Here is a 21,473-nt window from a genome sequence, read left to right on the forward strand (position 1 = left end):
CAAAAGTGCCACACTCCAATTTCCACTGGTTTGTGTGCAATAACTAGACTGAATGTTTATTTACACTTTACTAGTCCTCTGACTAGTGCAACAACTGGATCAAATGTTAATTTACACTTTACTAGTCCCCTGAATAGTCAAGTCAAATAAAAAAAATATTTTTGGCCTACCTACAGTTATATCTCCCCTCCTTATTAAAATATGGCATCATGTAAATCTTTAGATGAACATAACAAGATAGACATGTAACAAGGCTCAAATTTCAAAAGAAAATTATAAGAATCTAAACTCAAGTATTACCTAAACAATGATTAATTCTATAAGCATTTGTGATATGCTGGCCTAGTCTATGCCAGGCATTAATGTAAGCTCTGAAGAATCAGTGATAAAAAAGACATGATGCTGACTTTAAGGAGCTCACCTTGGAACAATGAGACATGTGGAAGCAAATATCATTATCCAAATTCAAGGTAAAAGCTGTTGAAGTAATGAAGTTGTTCATTTTTCTCAGGAGACTTGATATTTGAAGTGAGCCTTGAAGGACAGGGAGGAGTTCTGAGAACACACAAGAGTTAGAGAAGGCATTGCAGGCAGAAGCAACAGTGTGTTCAAAGGCACGGAGGTGTATGTGTGGGTGTTGTTCATTAGAGAGGTCAGATGGCTGGGTTGGTAGGACAGGGTCATTTTGAGGGTCTTTACATCAGGGTTGAAAGCTTAGACTTTATCTTACGGGCATCCCAAAGCCACTAGAGCTGGATGTGATGCTACTAAGCTTTTTCTGGGCCATGTGACCTTGTTTTTGTGTTGTGTCTCCTTCGGGGTCAGTTGCAAAGCCAAGCTTGTTACCAGCTACCTCAGGCTCTCTGCTGAAAAAGCAGACTGACTTCTGGAAAGCTTTTCGTAAAGTCATAAGAGAACATTTAACTTTTATATTTTAGGAAAAATCCTTCACTCACTTGTTATGGCTTTGGAGGTACCAATGTGGCCTGAGGTGGCAGGGGTATAGAGACCTGCTTCTCCAACCCAGCTGAAAGAGTTTGATGTATATCCCAGTCACCTTGTGAATCTAGATGTCCATTTTATTGCTCCATTTCTCTGAGCTGGTTTCAGATCATGCATGATTGTCATAATTTTTACCTTTTGTTGCCTCTACTTCATCTTAGTTGCTGGGGAGATAGCTTGATCAATGGCAGCATCAAAAGATATGTGCTGGCTGTCCATCTTTGTCCAGTCTGTGGCATTTGGCATTTGTTTCAGGAAGGCTGGTGGCAGGGAGGAAGACCGACTGGGGAGGGACCCTGGGGGGAAGGGATTGCTGCTGAAGCCCCAGCAGGTGATAACACAGATCTGAGTAAAGCAGAGGCCATGAGACCAAGCTGGGCTTGAAAGCAAATGATCTCAGGGAAGGATGGCCACCTCACTTGGCCTTGGCTTCTAGAATTGGCACACACCCTGGCCCTAAACAGCTGTAACCTGCTTTTGGAGGAAGATCTCTTTTTCTCTTCAAAATACTCCTTTCACATTTTTCAAACAAAACAGAGTATAACAAAGAATAAAAGAGATTTTTCCATAGTGAATGGCTGGAGAATCTGAGAATCAACTCTGTACACTCAGAGATGCTTACACTGTACTGATACTGCCAAAAAGAAAAAAAAGCAATCAGCCATATTGTGGAGGTGTTCAAGAATGTCACAAGTTTTATAAAACCAACTTTTCTGAGTCTAAGCCTCTTTCTAACTGAAATTGGGGAGTAGACATAAAATTTCAGTGGTTTCTGGACCTTCCCTCCCTTCCCCAGGGTCTCACAGGATCTGGAAACTTTATGTAGCCCCAGGATATGAGGGATGAGCCTCTCCCATCCATTGACGTCATGGTGGGTTCTCTTTTCTTCTGTTCTGTGCTTGACAAGAGGCTTATGCCTCTTCTCCGCTCTTCTCTTGAGTCTATTTTCAAACTGAAATCTGCTCACTACCACAAAAAGCATTTACAATTGCTATGAGCAGAAAGCTGCCTGGTGTACTCTTTTAGTCATGTAAGCAAGCTTTCAATTACCTCTGAAGTTCTCATCATCACTGAGGAAGCAGTCTATAAACAATCATTTTTCCTTTCCCTTACTCAGACCAGGGGGTAAGAAAAGATATAATGCTTGTCCCGTTCATTATACAGCTGAATAACTATACTATCTCTGTTTTTTTTTTTTTTCCCCTAATAAAGACAGGAAGGGTTTGAATAGGTGATATAGAATAGCAATCCAATAGTTTTAAAATTTCTCCATTTCTCCCACAATGTCCTCTTTATTCCTCTCCTCATTTTTGTTGTTGTTGTTCAGTCTCTAAATTGTGTCTGACTCTTTGCGACCCCATGGACTGCAGCACGCCAGGCTTCCCTGTCCATCACCAACTCCCAGAGTTTGCTCAAACTCCTGTCCATTGAGTCAGTGATGCCATCCAACCATCTGGTCCTCTGTCGCCCCCTTCTCCTTCTGCCTTCAGTCTTTCCCAGCATCAGGGTCTTTTCCAGTGAGTCAACTCTTCGTATCAGGTGGCCAAAGTATTGAACCTTCAACTTCAGCATCAGTCTTTCCAATGAATATTCAGGGTTGATTCCCTTTAGGATTAACTGGTTTGATCTCCTTGCTGTCCAAAGGACTCTCAAGACTTCATTTTACCATTATGTTTGAATTTCTAATCTAATTAAGTTTGTGATTCAGTCAACATATATTTATTAGATTTCTTTTATGCAGTAGCCCTATGCTGAGTACTCTATTTTCCTCCTAATTTCTGGTTGAGAAATGCCAGCAAAGACCTTCATTTAGATGGATGTAGGTGTGGAAGGCTGAATATCCCAACCGCTACTTTTACAAATGCTCTATTTAATGAAGAGGCCAAATGGGGCAATTTAGATGAGAAATTAATGGTTTGAGAACCTGAACTATCTTGGGTTTTTTCTCTTCTCTCTCTTTTGATTGAATTTTTCAACTGAATAATTGAAAAATATCTATGTACTGCTGTGTTGATGCACTGAAAAAAAATCATCAGCTTTATCAATAATACCTTCTTCTTTTCAAGGCAGAGATTTGAAATCAAGAAAATATATATTTTTTTAAATACATAGTTTCTTTTAACAATCAGGAAAACTCCAGTCTTAGTGAACAAGATGATAATATTTATATGTTATTTTTAGTCCACTGCTCTTTTGAGAAACTATATTTCTTAAATGCAGAGCTCTTAAAAGGGAGAACAAATGAGCTGTGTTTTGATATAAATGGAACTAAAATTAGAAATTATTCAGAGATAAATGTATTTGCAAATCTACACTAATTTATTCAGTCTTTTCCATTTAAAAAGTTCATTGTCTATGGATTGGGCTCAGTGCTGGTACTGGGAGAAAGTAAGGGTGAGCACTGTTTAAGGAGTTTGCAGTATTAATAATCTCGTTAATATTCCAATTTTATTAGGCGCTTTACCTTTAAAGTCCTAGAGTTTAAGGAGAGTTAGTGTAATAAAATCCCAGGGTGTTCATTTACTCACTTGACCACTGACATTTAAACAGACTAAAGTCTTACAATAAGGTCAATGATAATAATACCTTCTCTTGATTCTATTTCCTCTTGTAGCTACTGCCTCTCTCTTTCCACTCTTTCTTCCCTTCTGTCCCCTCACCCCGACCCCCACTGCCACAGCACATACGGGTAAACTTCTCAAGACTTTGATATATTAATTTTATCTTTCCTTTCATCTCCATCCATCACTCACTTTTTTTTTTTGAACGCACCATGCAAGATGTAGGATCTTAATTCCCTGAACAGGGATCGAACCTGTGGCCCCTACAGAGGAAGCTCAGAGTCTTAACCAATGGACTGCCAGGGAAGTCCCTCCATCCACTTGCTTCTAATCTAACTTTCATCTCCATCTACCTAAACATATCTAATGCTCCATGTTCAGTCCTCATTTTACTCCATTTGTCCCTTCTTGTAACATGTTCTTCTCTTGCTCCCATCCTCTTCTGAGGCCCTTTCCCCAGTCTCCAGGGCCTCGTTTGTATGTGTGTTTATGCTTAGTCACTCAGCCGTGTCCAACTCTTTGCAACCCACCAGACTCCTTGGTATAGATTCCAATATAAGGCTGGTTCATGTTAAAATTTCTCAAAGCTGAAGTTGTAGGTCACCTTTTCTTCTCATTTATAATCTTCACTGAGGTAATCTCATCCTTTATATACCAACAACTCTCATATTTGCATCTCCTTCCTAGATCTCTCCTCTGAACTTCAGACTTGTGTATCCAACTGTATACGCTCCATCCCCTCTTGGATATTTCTGAGGCTCTTTAAACTCAACATGTCCCACCTGGAACTTATGATCCTCGTCTCTTTTTTCTGGTATTTGAAATGTCAGCCAATGGCATTGTGGTTCTCTCAGCTGCATTATCCTGAAACCTAGGGATTGGTCTCGAAACTCTCTTCCCCTTAGCTCTGCCTTCCATAGTATCCAGTACATTACCAGTACCTTCTAATCATCTGTCAGATCCACCATTATTCTGCATCTGTGCTACCACCCTAATCCAAGTTTACATCTTCTCCTGCCTGGCTTACTGGTCTGTCTCTTTTCTAGCTCAATCTGTCCTCCACACTGCAACCAGAATAGCCTCTTTAAGTTGCAAGTCTGATCAAGTCACTTGGATACTTAAAACTTTTCTGTCACTTAGCACTGCTTGCAGCAGAAAGATTATAATCTGACCACTTCTACAGGCCCATCTTGCATCAGCTCCCCACATTGCTCCCTCTACTCCTCAGATATTAACTTCATTTCAGTTGCTTTAATGCCATGTTTCTTCTGGTTACAAGGGCTAGCAGAGTTGCTCACCTTCTGAACAACTCTTCTCTCTCTGTTCTCCCTAGGTTGCCTATGTAACTCCCACTCATCTACCAGATATAAGGTCAGTTCTTCACAGAAACCTTACCTGATCTCGCATACTGCATCAAATCCACCAGTTCTACACTCATAGCACCATAATCTCAGTAGAAGTTGTCATCCTTGATATTTATACATTTTGTTGTATAAAGTTTTGATTAATGTCTGTCTTGCCCACTAATCTGTTAATTCACTGAGGGAAAGTGCCTTTATTGAATTAACAGATTAAATAAATAGATTTATAATTCTTATCATTTTATCCTCAAAAACCCTGTGCAGTCCCTGGCACATAGTATGCATTCAATATAAATTTGTTGAATAATTGAACAAAGGCATGAATAAATGAAGGTCATAATGACCCTCCTAAGGTCAAGATGGCAAGACTAAGATTGTAGCCAGGTACTCTAAATTCCAGTACAGTTACTGTGAAAGTGAAAGTTTAGTTGCTCAGTCATGTCTGACTCTTTGCAACCCTATGGTGGGCAACCCTTAGCCCTCCAGGCTCCTCTGTCCATGGAATTCTTCAGGCAAGAATACTGGCGTGGGTTGCCATTCCCTTCTCCAGGGGATACAGATTACTAACCTTCTCAATAAAGAACTTGTCCTGGATTGTTCTTCAATCCAGGCAACTTCAATTCGTCAAGTCCGATTACTCAACCCTACCATTTTCTGCAGATGCCATTTATTTAGCAAGAGGATGCTGTAGATAAGGTAATATTTTTTTTTCTCCACAAAATGTACGCTATCTTTTTGTTCTATTTTGAAGGGGTATTATGATAACCCATGCTACTATTTAAAACTTGTAAAGTTTCTTGAGATTCCCAGAAGAAATACAAGTTATGGGTTACAAAGAGCAATTTTATCTCTTGCAATAGAATTTTCTGTTTAATTTGAAAGGCTAATAACTTCAAAAGAGCATTCTCTTAGGTGGGACAGTCATCATCATATTCCCAGCTGCTGTGTATATACCTTCTCTTAGAAGTGAAAAAGGAGAAAGTCATTTTGCTGTGTGGAAGTGCTTTGTGTATTTTATAACATCCAAATAAAATGTTCAGTGGTTGGAGGAGATTCTACTGTATTTAGGACAAATAGATTCTCTGTTAGCCCCGAAGAAGCCTGAAGATGTGATTTTCAAGGGTCTTTGTGCTGTGGAAGAAAATGGAATCATTATTTTTGAACTCTCCCTGCTCACGTCAGTGACTCCCACCTGCAACTGATCTGCTGGTTATAAGTAGCCATGAATCGCCTTGCAGATTGCAGGCAGTGTAGCCAACCAGGGCCAGGCAAAACCAAACTCCTGGTAAGTTTTATTAGCTCTTTCTGTTGAGTTTCGTTTCCATTTTACACCTTGGGGTGGGAGACAATCTCTACTAACACTGGTGTGGTGTGTCTGTCTCAGATCTGTGTGGAAGGTGTACATTTTTTTTTTCTTCTCTTCAAGACTGCTGTCTTACCACTTAAAGTAAATTAAGATTGGTTGTTGTTTGGTTTGGGTTCTGTTGTTGTTATTATTAAGAATTACACTTTCTTTGGGACAAGTGCTTTTTTTTTTTTCAGTTGAAAAGGCATACTCACTTTCTAGGTTGTATTAATAATTGCTTTGTTTGTCACTGTATAACATTTTCATTCTCATAGACTCCTTTAAGCTAATCAGCTGGTTCTGGGGGGACCTCATTAGCAAATGAATGTGGAAAAAAAGAAGACTGCAAAATTCAGGTGAATCAATATACTACTACTTCTTCCTTGTTTCCCTTTAAAAATGTTTCTTCTTTCTCTTTTCTACTTCTGCCCTCCCTTCTCCTCCCTTCTCTTTTTCTTTTCTTCAGTCACTCCCTCTCCGGTCATCGACATTTCCTTGATCCTTCCTTTCACTCAGCTTCCTTCCACCATGCCCAAAGCATTCCTGCTGCTGGCTGGTGCCCTGGTGCTACCTGGGCTTGTGCAAGGAGTCATGCTGAGAAATGAAGAAAAATGGAAGCCCCTCAACATTCCTAGAAACCGAGATCTGGTAAGAACAGCCACTGGGACATTCTGGGCTGTGGGGTGAAATCAGCACCTCCCTGGAGTTATGCACACCGCACTCTGCTAAACAGTGGAGACGAGGCTGCCAAAGGTTGAGAAGATTCCCCAGCAGGACTAGAGGTGAATTTTGCTAGCCTAGTAGCCAGTGCTCTATTATAGTTTCTCTAGCCAATTTACATTTGTTTCTGTATGGAGAAACAAATTTATATTTAGAAATGATTTTATAGACACATGGCACATTACATTTGTAAATGATCTTATATACATATTGACTTTATAGCCTTGATTTCTAATAAGTATACAAAATTAAGAGTGTAACAGGGAATTGCATTTTGTACAGCTTAGGTTGAACTGATAACAAAACAGATTGTCATATAACCAATACTTGCAAAGCCCAGTTGCAAAATCTGAAAGTTTCCCTGTATTCTTGTCAATTTGCTAGGTGTTATTTTCAGCATAAAGTTATCTAGGAAATAGAATTCAAAATATCAGTTAAAATTCTCATTAAAAAAATATGCCAAATATAGCAAACATGCTGAGTTTATGATTTCAAAATACTATTTTCTAAAGAAAATTATGTAAAATATAACAATATAGTATCAAAATAATCGAATAGCACTTTGCATAGCTTCTGTGTATTTGCAGAACACACAGCTGAAAACCCCACATTCAGAACAACTGGCTCTGTTTCACCATCAGTCAGAGAGGAGGCATCTGAGCTCTGAGAACTGTGGGGTTCAGGGGGAAAAATGAAGGAAAAAATACTCACCTTTGAGTGCTTGGGGTATTTAAGTTATAAATAACATTGAACATTTCTTTCTCTCTTCAGTTTTTTAGAACTCTTCAGGCATATTTTAAACGAAGAGGTCTTGACCTTGGGAGGTTTTCAGATACTTTCTCCATGAATGAGAATCCCAGGCCTCTCTCTTTCCAGTCAGAACTTATTGCTTCTGCATTTGCAGATTATGAACAACAGAAAAACTCCCTCTCCAATTACGTCAAAGGCTGACTGTTTCCTCTGAGTGCAGGTAAAATTTATCCCTTTATCCCTAGATCTCTCTAAACATATAACTGAGTCATAAAGAGGTTTGAAAATATTTATTTGAATAAATGATTTTATTTCCTTACATAAATAAGTGCTCAGTTCTGATCATACTTGTCACTGTTAATACTCAGATTCGGTTCATATATTTTACAGTCTGGTTTTAAAAAGAAATGACAGTAATTTTCAAAGGATAGCTTTCTGGGAGAAGAGATATATTAAAATGGTAGAATTATCACTGAATAGAATTATGAAATACAATGAAAAACCACCTATTCTTATATCTTTTTTCAGACTAGGTCATATAGCTAAATTATGTGGAAAATCATATGTAAAGAAATATATTGAATTGTCCAGTTGGATTAAATGGAAATTAAAAAGTTAAAAGAATAGTTTCTTTGGGGAGAAATTATTAGGCATATATTTGAGCTTGAACTTCCTCACCTAGTTGGGAGAAAAAGGTAGAATATTAGTAAAGATGGCACTTTATCATAGGAAAAAATTTAGAAATTTATGTCTAAGATTTAATTTTTATTCATATTGTTTTAGCATCCCTATCAAATAAATACCTACCATTTAAAAAGTAACAGTATGGTGCAAAGAAAATACATTGTGATTCTAGTCTATTAACTTTTTATTTTGCTGAATAGTAAAGGGAACCGAATTGTAATTAAAATCTACTCCCATTCTTTCATGGGCATATGGATGGAATTATGAGGAAGCAAACCATTGTTGCACTTCATTATGATTGTGAAAGGATTTTGATGATTAGCTACTTTAAATGTAATGATTTTAGAAAAATAATGCTTGTTATTCTAACAAGAGGATGCAATTTACTGTGTGGCATATGCACTTGAAAACTGTCCTTCAATGAGAAAATAAGATAGAAGAAAAACAAGTATATTAATGAAGGCTTCCCTTGACTACTTTTCACACTAAGCCCCAAGAGTAACATACACTAAAAAGAGAATAATTATTAATACCAAGTATCTATTTCAGTATGGGACAGTATTGCATACAAACTATTTTTTAAGCCTTACTTTATTCATCTATAAATTGCATATATGGATCTCTAACTCAAAGAAAGTTTTAGAGAAAACATCAAGTACATATTCTCATGTAAGCACAAAATGAGATAATGTTTAAGGGCAGGGGAAAAAAAGAGCACTGTTAGTGGTACTGTAATATAATAAGAATTATTCAACTTTGTGAAAGAAGCAAAATTACAAGCTTTCCGGTCTTAACAACTCTGATTAAGAAATGAAGATAAAAAGAGTTTTCACTGAAATATGTTGATATTTGGGTCTTTGGGTTAATTGTATAATCTTCATTTCTATTTCATTATAATGTTTTCTTTTTCTTTCAGAAGTCTGGTGGTTTTAAAACTACAGATGAAGCTTCTCACTAGAAAAATTCAGTCTTGATCATGGCTAAGTTTTTGTGTGTGTTTCCCTCTCCACTTTTATCAGTCTGTTATGATTTTATTCTGTATTTCCAGATTTACATGTAAATAGTTTGAGCTTTGGGACATATGTGACTTATGTGCATGGTTTTTTCCCCACTCAATAATCATAGATATCAATATAGCACTGCATATATTTGCAAGGGTTACAAAAACACCATAAAGTCAAAGGAAATTCCTTTCAGCTGTGTTCTATGTTTCTTTTTTATCATCAGTGTTTTTATTTGAAAGGGACATTGATCATTTTTACTTTAGTTAATTATCTGTAACAGGAATTTGGGTTTAAAATGTATCTTTTTCCTACAAAGAATATACATTTCTATTAAAAGACCCCACAGTCTTAGTTTCATGTCAAGAGAGAGTAAGTAATGAATATCCACAATTAAGTTGAAATGGAAGACAAAGAAACATGGGATTTTAGGAGTTGCTCAGGCCTCTGGGAGATGTTCTCTGCCATGATGTTCAGAGGTGGCTATATTGTGCTATAGCAGATATCCTGGTTTAGTCTCTTAAGTCGTGTCTGACTTGCAACCCCATGGACTGTAGCCTGCCAGGCTTCTTTGTCCATGCGATTCTCCAAGCAAGAGTACTGGAGTCGGTTGCCATTTCCTTCTCCAGGGGATCTTCCCAACCCAGGGATCAAACCCAGATCTCCTAAATTGCAGGTAGATTCTTTACCAACTGAGCTACAAGGGAAACCCCACAGCAGATATCTTAGGAACCTACAACCATAGGAAGAGAGGGTAGATACAGGCAGATTTCCCTTCTTTCATAACCAGTGCTCTTCCTCCACCAGCCCTCCCCAACTCAGGCTGAATTGGTCTGATTCTCATATTCTTATTTGTAACAGCTACTTTTCTTTATGAAGGGCTGTATCATTTTCTCTGATTTCTGCAAAAACAAAAACCAAAACCATACATCGTGCCAGAAGCAAACATTGTAATCCTAATGACACTAGTCTGTACATTCCAAAGTAGTTTTATGTGGCTTTTTTGGTGGATGATTGAATATGAATAATAAAATATGCAAGAACAGGTTATATATCTGGTTCAGTATGTTCTATGTAAGTAGTCATATACGTGTCTGTTCTCCCTGGAGAGTTGTGAGATATTTGTGAGCCAAGATCATATCTAAGCCTTTTTTTTATTTCTCCAGCACCTACTACAATGCCTTGCATGTAGCAAGCACTCAAAAAATACTTGTTGAATTCAACTAAATGTGTGATATTTTGCTATTAGTCACACAGTAATGGAAGCTGCTTCTAGTTAATGCCAAGATTTTTTGTTTAACCATTTAAAGGATGTAAATAATTATTGATATTATTCCTCATAAAAATAGAGCCTATTCAGATAAATGATAGAGTGGTGGGGATCCTTCACCACTGTCTAGTTCCACTCAAATACCAAAGGGACTGGCTTTCCCTTTTCCTTTCACCACTCCTGCTCTGGTTGTCAAGACCTCCAAAAAAGGAATGCTTTATCAGTTTCAAGGTCTTTGAAAAGGAAGAGCATCCACAGGGGACTTTCAGCTGTGAGCTTGCAAAGTCTCAGAGAAGCAGCATGCATCCTTCTGCTGAAAAATTCCCCACAACTGGCAGGTAGCTGTCGATGGGAGGCCTACACTCCACTAGACCAGAGTTTCTCAACAGTGATGGGATTGTCATTTGGGGAAGGACAAGTCTTCATGGTGACCATTTAGCACACCTGGTCCCCAGACAATATATAGTGGCATACTAGTGATTCCCCTCCCCCATTATTTTGACAACAAAAACCTCCCTAGTTGTGTTTCTAGAAGGTCACTGGGGAAGTGATTTTGTTCACTGATTTTGTCATCAGCAGAAGACTAGTGTTTCCTGCAATGAAAATACTAAGTGTTCTGCAGGTGATCTAGGCTCCCAAGGGGTCTGTAGTCCTTCTTTCTTAGGTCCTTGACAGCCTCTCAACACTGACTCTGCTCCTTTTTGATGAGCATCCCATTCCCTGTCCCCAGGACATGGCCTGTTGGCCCCTGTCCCAGGTCTAGTGTGGTCAAGAACTATTAAGGGTGCAAGATTTTGTCCAATTTGCAAGCTACACAGTAGCTGCTACAATTTCACAAATCTTGGTGGACCCTGAGATCCCTGGATCTGAGGCAACAGATTTTGTTATTCATGGCTCAGGAGGCAGCTTGAGTTTTACATTCGCATTGGTTCCCCTTGTCCCTAAAGTATCATGGAGGCCATGGCGGGGTGGGTCCAGGTGTTTAGTGGGCATGAGTTGATTTGTGCCACAGCCAAGGAACCCCAAACTTAGGAAATCCTCACTCTTATAAGGGGGCTACATGCCCAAACATGCCCAACCTTTGTCCCAGAGGGAAACATCTTTATTATACTGGTCAGGAAACAAATCTGTCCTCTGCCCCAGAGGGAGACAGTATTTCTGTCTTTCAAGGCTATTTGTTCTCCAGACATCCTTGAAAAGATAGCCCAGAGTGAAAGCAGGGACAAGCTTTTGCAGAAGAGACAACCGTGGAAAAACTGCCTCCCTAAAAGCGTTATACCCCATCCTGACTCCTCTACTTGAGAAAGGGGAGTCGCGACCTCCCTGTGTACTCTTCATGCTCTGGTCATGGTATAAATCCAGTGTTATCCTTTCCTCAGATATTTCATTTTGATTCTCAGAAATGAGTCAGAAAGTCTGAAAAGTTTCTTCTTGCTATTTTCATTACTGCTGTAACAATTCCACTTCATCTCAAGGTAAAGTGGATGCCTCTGACTCACCAGTGGACACATTACTTACAAGGAAGTAGAGAAAGGAAAAGCAGAAAGATTACAATTTCAAGACATGTTGCTATAATACATTCTAACCTATAAAATAAGGGTCATCAAGGTGTTCCATAGCAGAAAAACTGTCACCCCCTTGCTCCCTGTCCAGTTCTCCACAACGTGAATCTATATCTTCACAATTGTTACTCCCATATTCCAGGCATCCAATAACAAAATAAAATTCCATGGACAGAGGAGCCTGGCAGGCTACAATCCATGGGGTCACAAAGTGCTAGACACAACTGAGTGACTGAGCACACAGGCCATCTGGGTCTCGGGAGAACATTCTCGTTACCAGATGACCAGTTCTTCTCCCGTTGATTTCCTTCTTTTCCCTAGGAGACTTAGGACTAGAGACTCTTGACTTCCTCTCAAGTGCAGTTTCCTGGATGCCTGGAGAAACTCAGGGGGGAATTTACCTGTTAGGAATTTCTGTGAGTTACCTTGCTAGCTTCCCATATTTTATACCCAGATAGGGCCCTGGGGATCCTTTATCATGAGAAAGGAATGACTTCTAGCTGTGAGATATTTTTCTCTCATCTGGGAGTTCCCCTCTTGCTGGTCCTGGTCCTCATTCTGCCATCAAACTGTGGCTTTTCTGCATCTGGATTGTCATAAAGAGGCACTAGTGGCCAAGTCAGGTGTTAGGCTCCCTGTAACTTGTCCCTACCCTCAGCTTCATATTGACTGCATTCCATACTTCTACTCCCTTGCCCATTCCAAAGGCACTTTCAGTTCCATCCAATTGAGTTCATCAATGTGATTTAAGCACAGATTACTAGCCTAGAGAGGAAAGTTCATTAAGATGTATCAGGTAGTGCTGTTCTCAAGATGTTGACAGCAAGTGTCTCTAGAATAGGACACTAGAGAAAGTTATAATTCAGTGTAAAATATAAAGCATAGGAGTGTGTAGGTTGACGTAGAGTTCCACTGAGGAGAGGCAGTTGTTTCGTCCCTAAGTCGTGTCCGACTCTTTGTGACCCCATGGATTGCAGTGCACCAGGATCCTCTGTCCATGGGATTTCCCAGCCAATAATACTGGAGTGGGCTGGCATTTCCTTCTCCAGCAGATCTTCCCGACCCAGGGCTTAAATTGGCAGGCATATTCTTTACGCTGAGCCACCAGGGAAGCCTCAGGGAGAGACAGTGTATTAATTCCAAGTATGGGATTTGGAGTCAGATAGACCAGGCTTCAAATCCTGGCTCTGCTACTAATTAAAAGACGCTTGCTTCTTGGTAGAAAAGCTATGACAAATCTAGACAGGGTATTAAAAAGCAAAGACATCACTTTGCTGACAAAGGTCCATATAGTCAAAGCTATGGTTTTTCCAGTAGTCATGTATGGATGTGAGAGTTGGACTAAAAAGAAAGCTGAGCACTGAAGAATTGATGCTTTTGAACTGTGGTGTTTGAGAAGACAATGAGAATCTCTTGAACTGCGAGGAGATCAAACCAGTGAATCATAAAAGGAAATCAGTCCTGAGTATTCATTGGAAGGACTGATGCTGAAGCTGATACTTTGACCACCTGATGCGAAGAACCGACTCATTAAAAAAGACCCTGATGCTGGGAAAGATTGAGGGGAGGAGGGAAAGGGGGCGACAGAGGATGAGATGGCTGGATGGTATCAGCGACTCTATGGACATGAGTTTGAGCAAACTCAGGAGATAGTGAAGGACAGGGAACTCTGGCGTGCTGCAGTCCATGGGGTCACAAAGAGTTGGACACGAATGAACCACTGAACAACCAAAGATCAAATTAAAAAACAAATATTTTTGAGGGAAATATTGTAGACGAAGGAACATTTTCTTCAAGCACATTCCCCAACTCCCTAACAAGCTTAAAGCAGAGGCTTGAGCCCAGTTGCAAGCTTCGAGTCCTGGAAGCTGGGAGGGTCCAGATCAGGTCCCGCCTACTCCCGCGCTCATACCCACGCCTCCCGGAAGAAGCCTGGATTAGAGGCTCCTGCGGAACCTGAGCGCGGCGGCTTCGGCGCAGGCCGAGCCAGTTTCCCAGAAGGACTTTGGGTCCTTGCTTTTAGCGGCTCGGCGCAGGGTTAGCGTCTGGGAGCCTCTGCTCTTCCGTTTCTCTGTCGTTCCTGAAACTGCGTAGCAGAACCCCGCAAGCATGTCGGGGTTCAGCCCGGAGCTCATCGACTATCTGGAAGGGAAGATTTCCTTTGAGGAGTTCGAAAGGAGAAGAGAGGAGAGAAAAACCCGCGAGAAGAAAGTGAGGAGATGATAGGCCTGGATGCTCTCACTGTCTTGTCGCCTTAATACACTTAAGAGATGTGAAGGACCCGACTAAATTCACCCTTATGGGGCGGGCCGCGTACCTCTAGCAGTTTCTCCCCCCCTCCTTTTTTTTTTAACCGAAACTCCGGTTCTCACATTACCCCTGTGCTAAGCTTCTCTTTAAAACATTTCACTCACCAGAAAGCTTTTGTCTCGGTGGGAACCACTTCTTTCTCTTTTTACTGTTGTCAAATAGTACTTTTTTTTTTTTTTTTTTTTTTTTGCTTGAGAGTAGCTTAACGCTGGTAGATTAAATGGGGTGGAGATGGAGGTGGGGTGTGGGCAGTAGAGTTCAAAACAGTAGAGTCAGTTTGTATCTGGTTCAAGTCCTAGCTTTGCCGCTGTTATTTTTGTGACTTTGAATGCGCAACTCACCTCTCTTCTTGAGGCCTCAGTGTCCATTTCCCGACGGAGTGGTTTCAGCTCCCATTTTTGAGGAGTCTCCCAATGGTGTGATGTAACCCTCCACAGGATTATCATTTTTTTTTTTTTTTGTCTGATAACAAAAACTTCTCTGGTAAATGAGGAAATACATGACTTTTTCATGTCTCTTCACTTGATGTTGGAGGGAAAATAAAAGTAATTGCACCTTTTGAGGTTAGCTGTTGGATTCTTTCCTAAATCGTGCAACCAATAGTGCCCCATCTCTTTTCATTTAAAAAGCAAGGCTGAAAAAAGAAAGACTGCAATGTGTAGATTAATGAAATTATCAAGGTTTTTAAAATTATTTTTTACAAATGACTGATTCAGACTGAAGAATGAGACCCAAGTACAATGAGATGCTTTGACAATATTCAAATTTAGATTTCACATACTATGTATGTGTTCAGAGCTCAAGCTTTATAGAAATAGAAAATGAGGCAGATGTTCTCTTCTCAGCTGGAAAGAGCTAAACGTGCATTTGATTTTGGAGTCATTAATTAATTTTCAATCCCAGAGTCTTCAGGAAAAAGGAAAGTCATCAGTTGAAGAAAATCCAAATGACTCTGAAGTCCCATCATCATCAGGAATAAACTCTACCAAATCTCAGGGCAAAGATGCCAATGAAGGTATGTTAAGATCACTGCCTGCATTAAATGTTAAGGGTATCTAATAATTTAGTGAAAGTGTTATTATTTTTTTTTTTAATTGCTGTGGTATTCTGTTGTTGATACCTGGCTTTTTAGGAACATAGTACTTGGTATATAATAGGTGCTCAATATGTATTTGTTGAATTGTTGATTATGGTGCTGGTTAGTGGGCTATGTTTGTGAAGAAGGGTTTCAAATCTGCATCAGTGTTGGAGAGCCTTTTGGGGTCACGGTTTTTTAAATTGACCCTCTCATGTGGTTGCTAATTATTCTAGGCTATACTCCCCCAAATTGTAATGAATTATAATTCTATACACAGGGCTTCCAAATCGCTTCTTTAATTATGAGAGGTAAGATAGAAATGTCAGAGTGGAAGCCAGTTGGCTGTCCACATGGGACCTTACACACAGCATAGATATCTTGGTGTGTTACCTCATTCCAGGATTCAGTCCTCAGCTCCGCATGACCAGATACTAAATTTGGTTACTGGACCCAGACCAATTAAAATTATGAGAGCCTAAGTGATGAATTAGTAAGCAAATTACTAATTTCTGGTGATTGATCAGAATACTAATGATAGTTTGTGGTATCCAGTCATTCATATCAAGTAATCTGGGATGTGGAACTATCAATTAGAATTTAACTTTGGGCATAGGGTCTAATTGAGAACTAAATTAAACTTTCTTGCCTTACTGGGTAGAAATGGAGGCTGTGCAGGAGACCTAGGTTCTATCCCTGGGTCGGGAAGATCCCCTGGAGAAGGGAATGGCTACCCACTCCTGTATTCTTGCCTGGAGAATTCCATGGACAGAGGAGCCTGGCGGGCCGTAGTCCATGGAGTCACAAAGAGTTGGACACGACTGAGCAACTATCATTTTCACGTATAAGGTCTAATTGAGACCTAAGCTAAACTTTCTGGCCCTAGGGGGTAGAAATGGAGGCTGATTGTTTTTCTTCCAAACGAGTAAGACTTTACACAGAGAAAACACTAGTCGGGTAAACAGAAAATGAACAAGTTTTGTCTGTCTCCTTGGACCAAGTAGGGAAGAAAGGGCAAAGAGGAGAGAAAATTAGGATTATAGATTCTTTGCTAGGCAAGTGGAGTGAAAAAGCAGGCTGAAGGTGTTCTAAAATCTGTGAGTCCTTCCTTATCTGCTCAGAGTAAGAGCTGCTGTTCCATCATAACGTTGTCTTTGAGGTGCAGCTGTTAGTAGCAGGCACCATGGGGTGCTTGCCAGTTTTCCGCCAGTGAAAGTGAGAGTCAGTCGCTAAGACATGTCCGACTCTTTGTGACCCCAGGGACTGTAGCCCACCAGGCTCTTCTGTCCATGGGATTCTCCAGGCCAAAATACTAAAAGGTGGCCGGAAAAGGTGGTTACTTGAATCACTGCTTTCTGCTTACCATGAGTAGTCAGGCATACTAGACTCAGCTCAAATAATACAGTCACTTTAAGATATTAAGCTCCCAGTTTCCTAGGAACGTATTTCGTATACTGACCTTGTGTTCAGGAACCTTGCTAAATTCATAAATTCTGACAGGTTTTGTGCATAGATTCTTTTGGATATTCTATGTATCATCATGTAATCTGTGAATGACAATTTTATTTCTCTGTTAATCTTTATGCCTTTATTTTTCTTCCCTTATTACGTTGACTCCAGTAAAATCTTGAAAGGAATGGTGATAGTAGGCATACTTGTCTTATTGCCAGTGTCTTTGGATAATTAGCCATTAACTGTGTTTGTGGTGCCGAGGTCCAGCCCCGGCTGATCCAGGGTATTCGAAGGAGAGATGGCCTAGGCGACTATTCAAATGTTAATTAGAGATATAAAGAGTAATAGAATGAGGATAGCTCAGTAGGAAAATTCAATGGAGAAAAGAGGCTGAGTAGCTTGGTTTACGCGGAAAATCAATATAACCCGTGACACCAGGTTAGCTCTGACCACGGAGGCCGCAGGCACCCTCTCGAATAGCGGAAAGTGCCCCACCTTAGACACCTTCTCGAGTGGGTCTTAGAAGCCCAGGCAAATAAATGGTCGCAGAGGATATCCACGCTCCAGATGGAGACTTCAGCCAGAATGTGAAAAGAATGACATGGGGAGACCAAGCGTTGGTGAGCAAGGCCCGTAGCTTTATTTTCAACAGGGGCTTTTATACCCTAAGTTACACATAGAGGATAATAGGGGATGCAAAGTCAGCAGTTTTTGATCCTTATCAAAAACCAGGGTTTCTTTCCTGCAAATTTATCGTATACAAATGGTTTAGGTGATTTACATCATCTTCTGGCCAGAAGGCCTATTAACATTTTATGGCTCCCGACAAAGACTTATCAACCGTAAGACTTATTTTCTCTAAGAGTAGTTATTTTAAGGTTTGGCGCCATCTTCCGAAGATAAAATTGCATTCCTATAGGGCGGATGTGTAATGGGTTTACAACAAAGGAAAGCATTTATTACCTTAAGGGTCTAAAATTACTAACACCAAGGCCACTACTTATTTTTTCTATATACCAACTATATTAATTAATACACATTTAAGGGTACAATTCAGGGGATGTGAAAACCTGGCAGCAAGCATTGGCTCATCAATGAAATCTTTTACTGGTTTTATTCTGACCGTTTCTAACTCTCTGAGAGACTCTAAGCTATTTGAATATCTTAAGCTTCCTGTGCCTCTCGAGGCTGGGAGACTGTAAACAATCGTATGCATAGCTGTAGGAGTCCGGGTAAACTTGTCAGGCGAGTTAGAGAGCCATCTGAGGGGTTTGGATTTAAACACTCCTAATTGCCCAGGAACTTTATTAATTGGAGCTGTAAGTTAACTCTTTGTCAGAGAGAGCGAGATGGTGGTAGGGGACAGCCCCCAGTAAAGTCAGAGGTGAGAGCACAAAGCAATAAAGTAGGCAGACTCTGGTTTTTTGGGGGTAGATGCTCGAGAATATCCGGGGGGACTCCCGAGGCTCGATCCCGCCTTTGCGTATGCCAAGCCTCCTTCCTCATGACCTTTGTCACGAGTGGAATGTCTCTCGCCGGCTCCCGTCATGTGGAACCTTTTTTGTAGGTATTTTTTTTATCAAGTTAAAGGTATTCTCTTACATTTCTGTTGACTAAAAATTTTTATTAGGAATAGGTGTCGGATTTTATCAAATGCTTCTCTGGGGGAGTTCGCTGGCAGTTAAGTGGTTAGAATTCAGTGCTTTCACTGCCAAGGCCTGAGTTTCATCCCTGGTTGGGGAACTAAGATCCTGCAAGCCATGCAGTATGGCCAAAAAAGCTTCTCTGTATCAAGATGATTGTATGACTTTTCACTTTTTTTGTGTTACTGTAATAAATTTTATTGATTTGTTTTACAACTTTATTTTGGGTGTTTAGAATTCTTGAAGATGATCATTATGATGTCATAGTAATTATTACTATAATATTTGTTCCTCAAAACATGTGGGTTTTTTTTTCATTCTCCCTTAAATATACTGACTATCTTATTTGTCTAGCATCTTTGGGATTTGAGGTTATTTTACATAAGTGAATAAGCTTTAGGATTTTTTAATAAATATATTTATGTACATTTATTTTAACTGTTTTGTTGTAGCTTTTCTAAAATATGCCACATCTCTGCTTTAACAACAAATTGGCTTCTAAACTTTTCTTTATTCAAGATAATCATTATAAACTTAGAGAAATCATTTTACTGTAGTGATCTCCTCAGATACAGAGGAAATATGTTATTTTGTTCCTGAAATAAAAATGCTGTTTTAATAATAATAGTGTTTATTAAGCTCTTACTGTATGCTGGGCATTTTTCTCAGTATATATATTTGAAGACTCCGAGTAACCCTGTAAGGCAGACGTTCAGATCAGATCAGATCAGATCAGTCACTCAGTCGTGTCCGACTCTTTGCGACCCCATGAATCGCCGCACGCCAGGCCTCCCTGTCCATCACCAACTCCTGGAGTTCACTCAGACTCACGTCCATCGAGTCAGTGATGCCATCCAGCCATTGACCCCTTTTACAAATGAGCAAACTCAGGTACAGAGAGCTTCGGTAATTTGCCCAAGGTAAAACAGCTGGCAATAGATAGTGGTAAAGTTTGAAACCAGACAGCTTGACTCTAGAGGCCTCACCTTAAACCCCTGTGCTATATGCCCTGGTTATGTACCACCAGACTTGTTCTTAGGTCTTAGGTTAGTTAGTTCGTAGGTTTGTGTCCTGAAATTCCTTAATTTTTTTTTCCCTCTCTGCTTTTAACTATTATTCTGTGTGTTTCTGATTTCCCACTTAATTTTACCTGTATGTCTGGATAAGGCCTAAAGGATGAGTCAGCAGTTTCTACAGAGTAAAATACATGGCCTTGTGACAGCTTTCTTTGGATTGTTTTTGGGAATGTCCATTTGTCTTTTACTTTCAAGTTTGGTAATGCTGGGGTAGAAATTTATATTCCAGAAAATACCGTTTGTTTTTTTTCAAGTGCTGAGTATGCTAAAGCTTTTGTTTCCTACCTCAATGTCTTTTTCTTTAGGTGAAACATCAGATGGAGTCAGTAAGTCAGTTCACAAGGTCTTTGCTTCCATGCTTGGAGAGAATGAAGATGAGGAGGAGGAAGAGGAAGAAGAGGAGGAAGAGGAGGAGGAAGAAACTCCTGAGCAACCCACTGCTGGCGATGTGTTTGTATTGGAGATGGTTCTCAATCGTGAAACCAAGAAAATGATGAAAGTAAAGTGTTTCTTGTTTTGGTATTTATAAACAGAATGTAAAAATGTGACACAGAAATGGAAAAAAAAAGTCTTTATACATTTATACTGAAAGAATTCAACTGTAAGAAAGGAAATACTGTGAGATTGCTGTTACTAATTTCTTATGTTTCATTTTTAGAGATTTTTAAATGTTAAACCTTAATTATTACAAATGTCAAATTTTACTATAATTTTGCTGTTAAAAGGTTTATATTGTATCTTGATTTTTCTTTAACCAAATTTATTCTGAGTAGATAAATTTGAAAGGAGAATCTTCAGTAGATTGCATCATAAATCTCCTGGCATATAAATCCATTTTGCAACATCCAGTTCTACATTTGGTCTAATTAGTAATTTAGTAATGCCTGACCAGTTTGATTTTTGCTTTGTTTAAATACTTTATTGTACTTTGGACTTGCTACTGTAGGAAAGTTTTGTTGGGTTGGGTTTGTTTTCTGTTTGAGTCTAAATGTCATTTTTGTTTTGTAGGAGAAAAGACCTCGGAGTAAACTTCCCAGAGCTCTGAGAGGTCTCATGGGTGAAGCCAACATTCGCTTTGCTCGAGGAGAACGTGAAGAGGCAATATTGATGTGCATGGAAATCATAAGACAAGGTTTTAATGTGGGGATTATTGACAATAGCATGTTAATAGTCTGACTTTTAAAACAAAGGGAGGAGTACTTCACTCTGCTATTTGGAAAATATATTCAGGAGCTTGGAGGTGATTGTAATAACAGTGATATAACTACCCATTAAATAGGAATCATTGCCAAGAAAATGATAATCACGGAGTATGATTCAATGAAATATCATTAATATATATTGAACTCTTAACAGGCTTTTAAAAAAATTTGTTTTTTAGCATTTCATTTTAGGAGTTTTATATGTTTATAATATTTTTTTTTTAAATATGGCAAACACATTACTTTAAAGCCACTTTTGAGGAGTATTCTTTTTCTACCATTTTCCAAATCAGACACTGTTAGATTATTTTAATCTACTTTTTGATAAAAGACAATATATACTTATCATCTTTTCATTAAACTGCAAAGCTCAGGCATATTGAAAGATATCTTTAGAAGTCACTTTTTGACTAATCACTTGCATTTATTATTTTGTTTTCCTGGTGTGTTGCCAAGTGA

The 21,473-nt window shown here is 39.4% G+C and overlaps 2 protein-coding genes across 6 annotated transcripts in view; both read left to right on the forward strand.

Annotated features, from left to right (window-relative positions):
* Positions 1-6,062: 6,062 nt before the first annotated feature.
* Positions 6,063-9,617, forward strand: C2H2orf66 (chromosome 2 C2orf66 homolog). Of its 4 annotated transcripts, none has more exons than XM_086366717.1 (5): positions 6,063-6,209; positions 6,545-6,625; positions 6,786-6,917; positions 7,761-7,959; positions 9,340-9,617. In XM_086366717.1, exons 3-4 carry the CDS (start codon positions 6,798-6,800, stop codon positions 7,938-7,940), a joined length of 300 nt encoding a protein of 99 aa, XP_086222843.1. In that variant the 5' UTR covers positions 6,063-6,209; positions 6,545-6,625; positions 6,786-6,797; the 3' UTR covers positions 7,941-7,959; positions 9,340-9,617. The 4 variants fall into 4 exon arrangements, with proteins under 4 accessions (XP_086222843.1, XP_086222853.1, XP_086222847.1 ...); XM_086366721.1 differs by lacking the exon at positions 6,063-6,209 and adding an exon at positions 6,298-6,321; XM_086366727.1 differs by lacking the exon at positions 6,545-6,625 and having other exon boundaries at positions 6,086-6,209; positions 6,736-6,917.
* Positions 9,618-13,826: 4,209 nt separating this feature from the next.
* Positions 13,827-21,473, forward strand: part of GTF3C3 (general transcription factor IIIC subunit 3) — a 33,083-nt gene continuing 25,436 nt past the window's right edge. The window contains exons 1-4 of one of the 2 annotated variants that reach the window (XM_086348020.1): positions 13,827-14,467; positions 15,470-15,581; positions 20,118-20,311; positions 20,821-20,944. In XM_086348020.1, the coding sequence (XP_086204146.1) occupies positions 14,366-14,467; positions 15,470-15,581; positions 20,118-20,311; positions 20,821-20,944 (532 nt within the window). In that variant the 5' untranslated portion in view covers positions 13,827-14,365. Of the gene's footprint in view, positions 14,468-15,469; positions 15,582-20,117; positions 20,312-20,820; positions 21,053-21,473 lie in introns of both variants that reach the window. The other variant, XM_086348027.1, reaches the window with a different exon arrangement.

This window comes from Bos grunniens, chromosome 2, assembly GCF_055505025.1.
Source record: "Bos grunniens cultivar Pamir isolate PY7600 chromosome 2, Bosgru_T2T1.0, whole genome shotgun sequence".
Classification (NCBI taxonomy): Eukaryota; Metazoa; Chordata; class Mammalia; order Artiodactyla; family Bovidae; genus Bos; species Bos grunniens.

Coding starts and splice junctions, on each gene's coding strand:
- C2H2orf66 (XM_086366713.1), top strand. CDS start 6,669: ATGTTTCTTCTTTCTCTTTTCTACTTCTGCCCTCCCTTCTCCTCCCTT. Junction 6,918..7,760: donor TTCCTAGAAACCGAGATCTG/GTAAGAACAGCC, acceptor TTCTCTCTTCAG/TTTTTTAGAACTCTTCAGGC.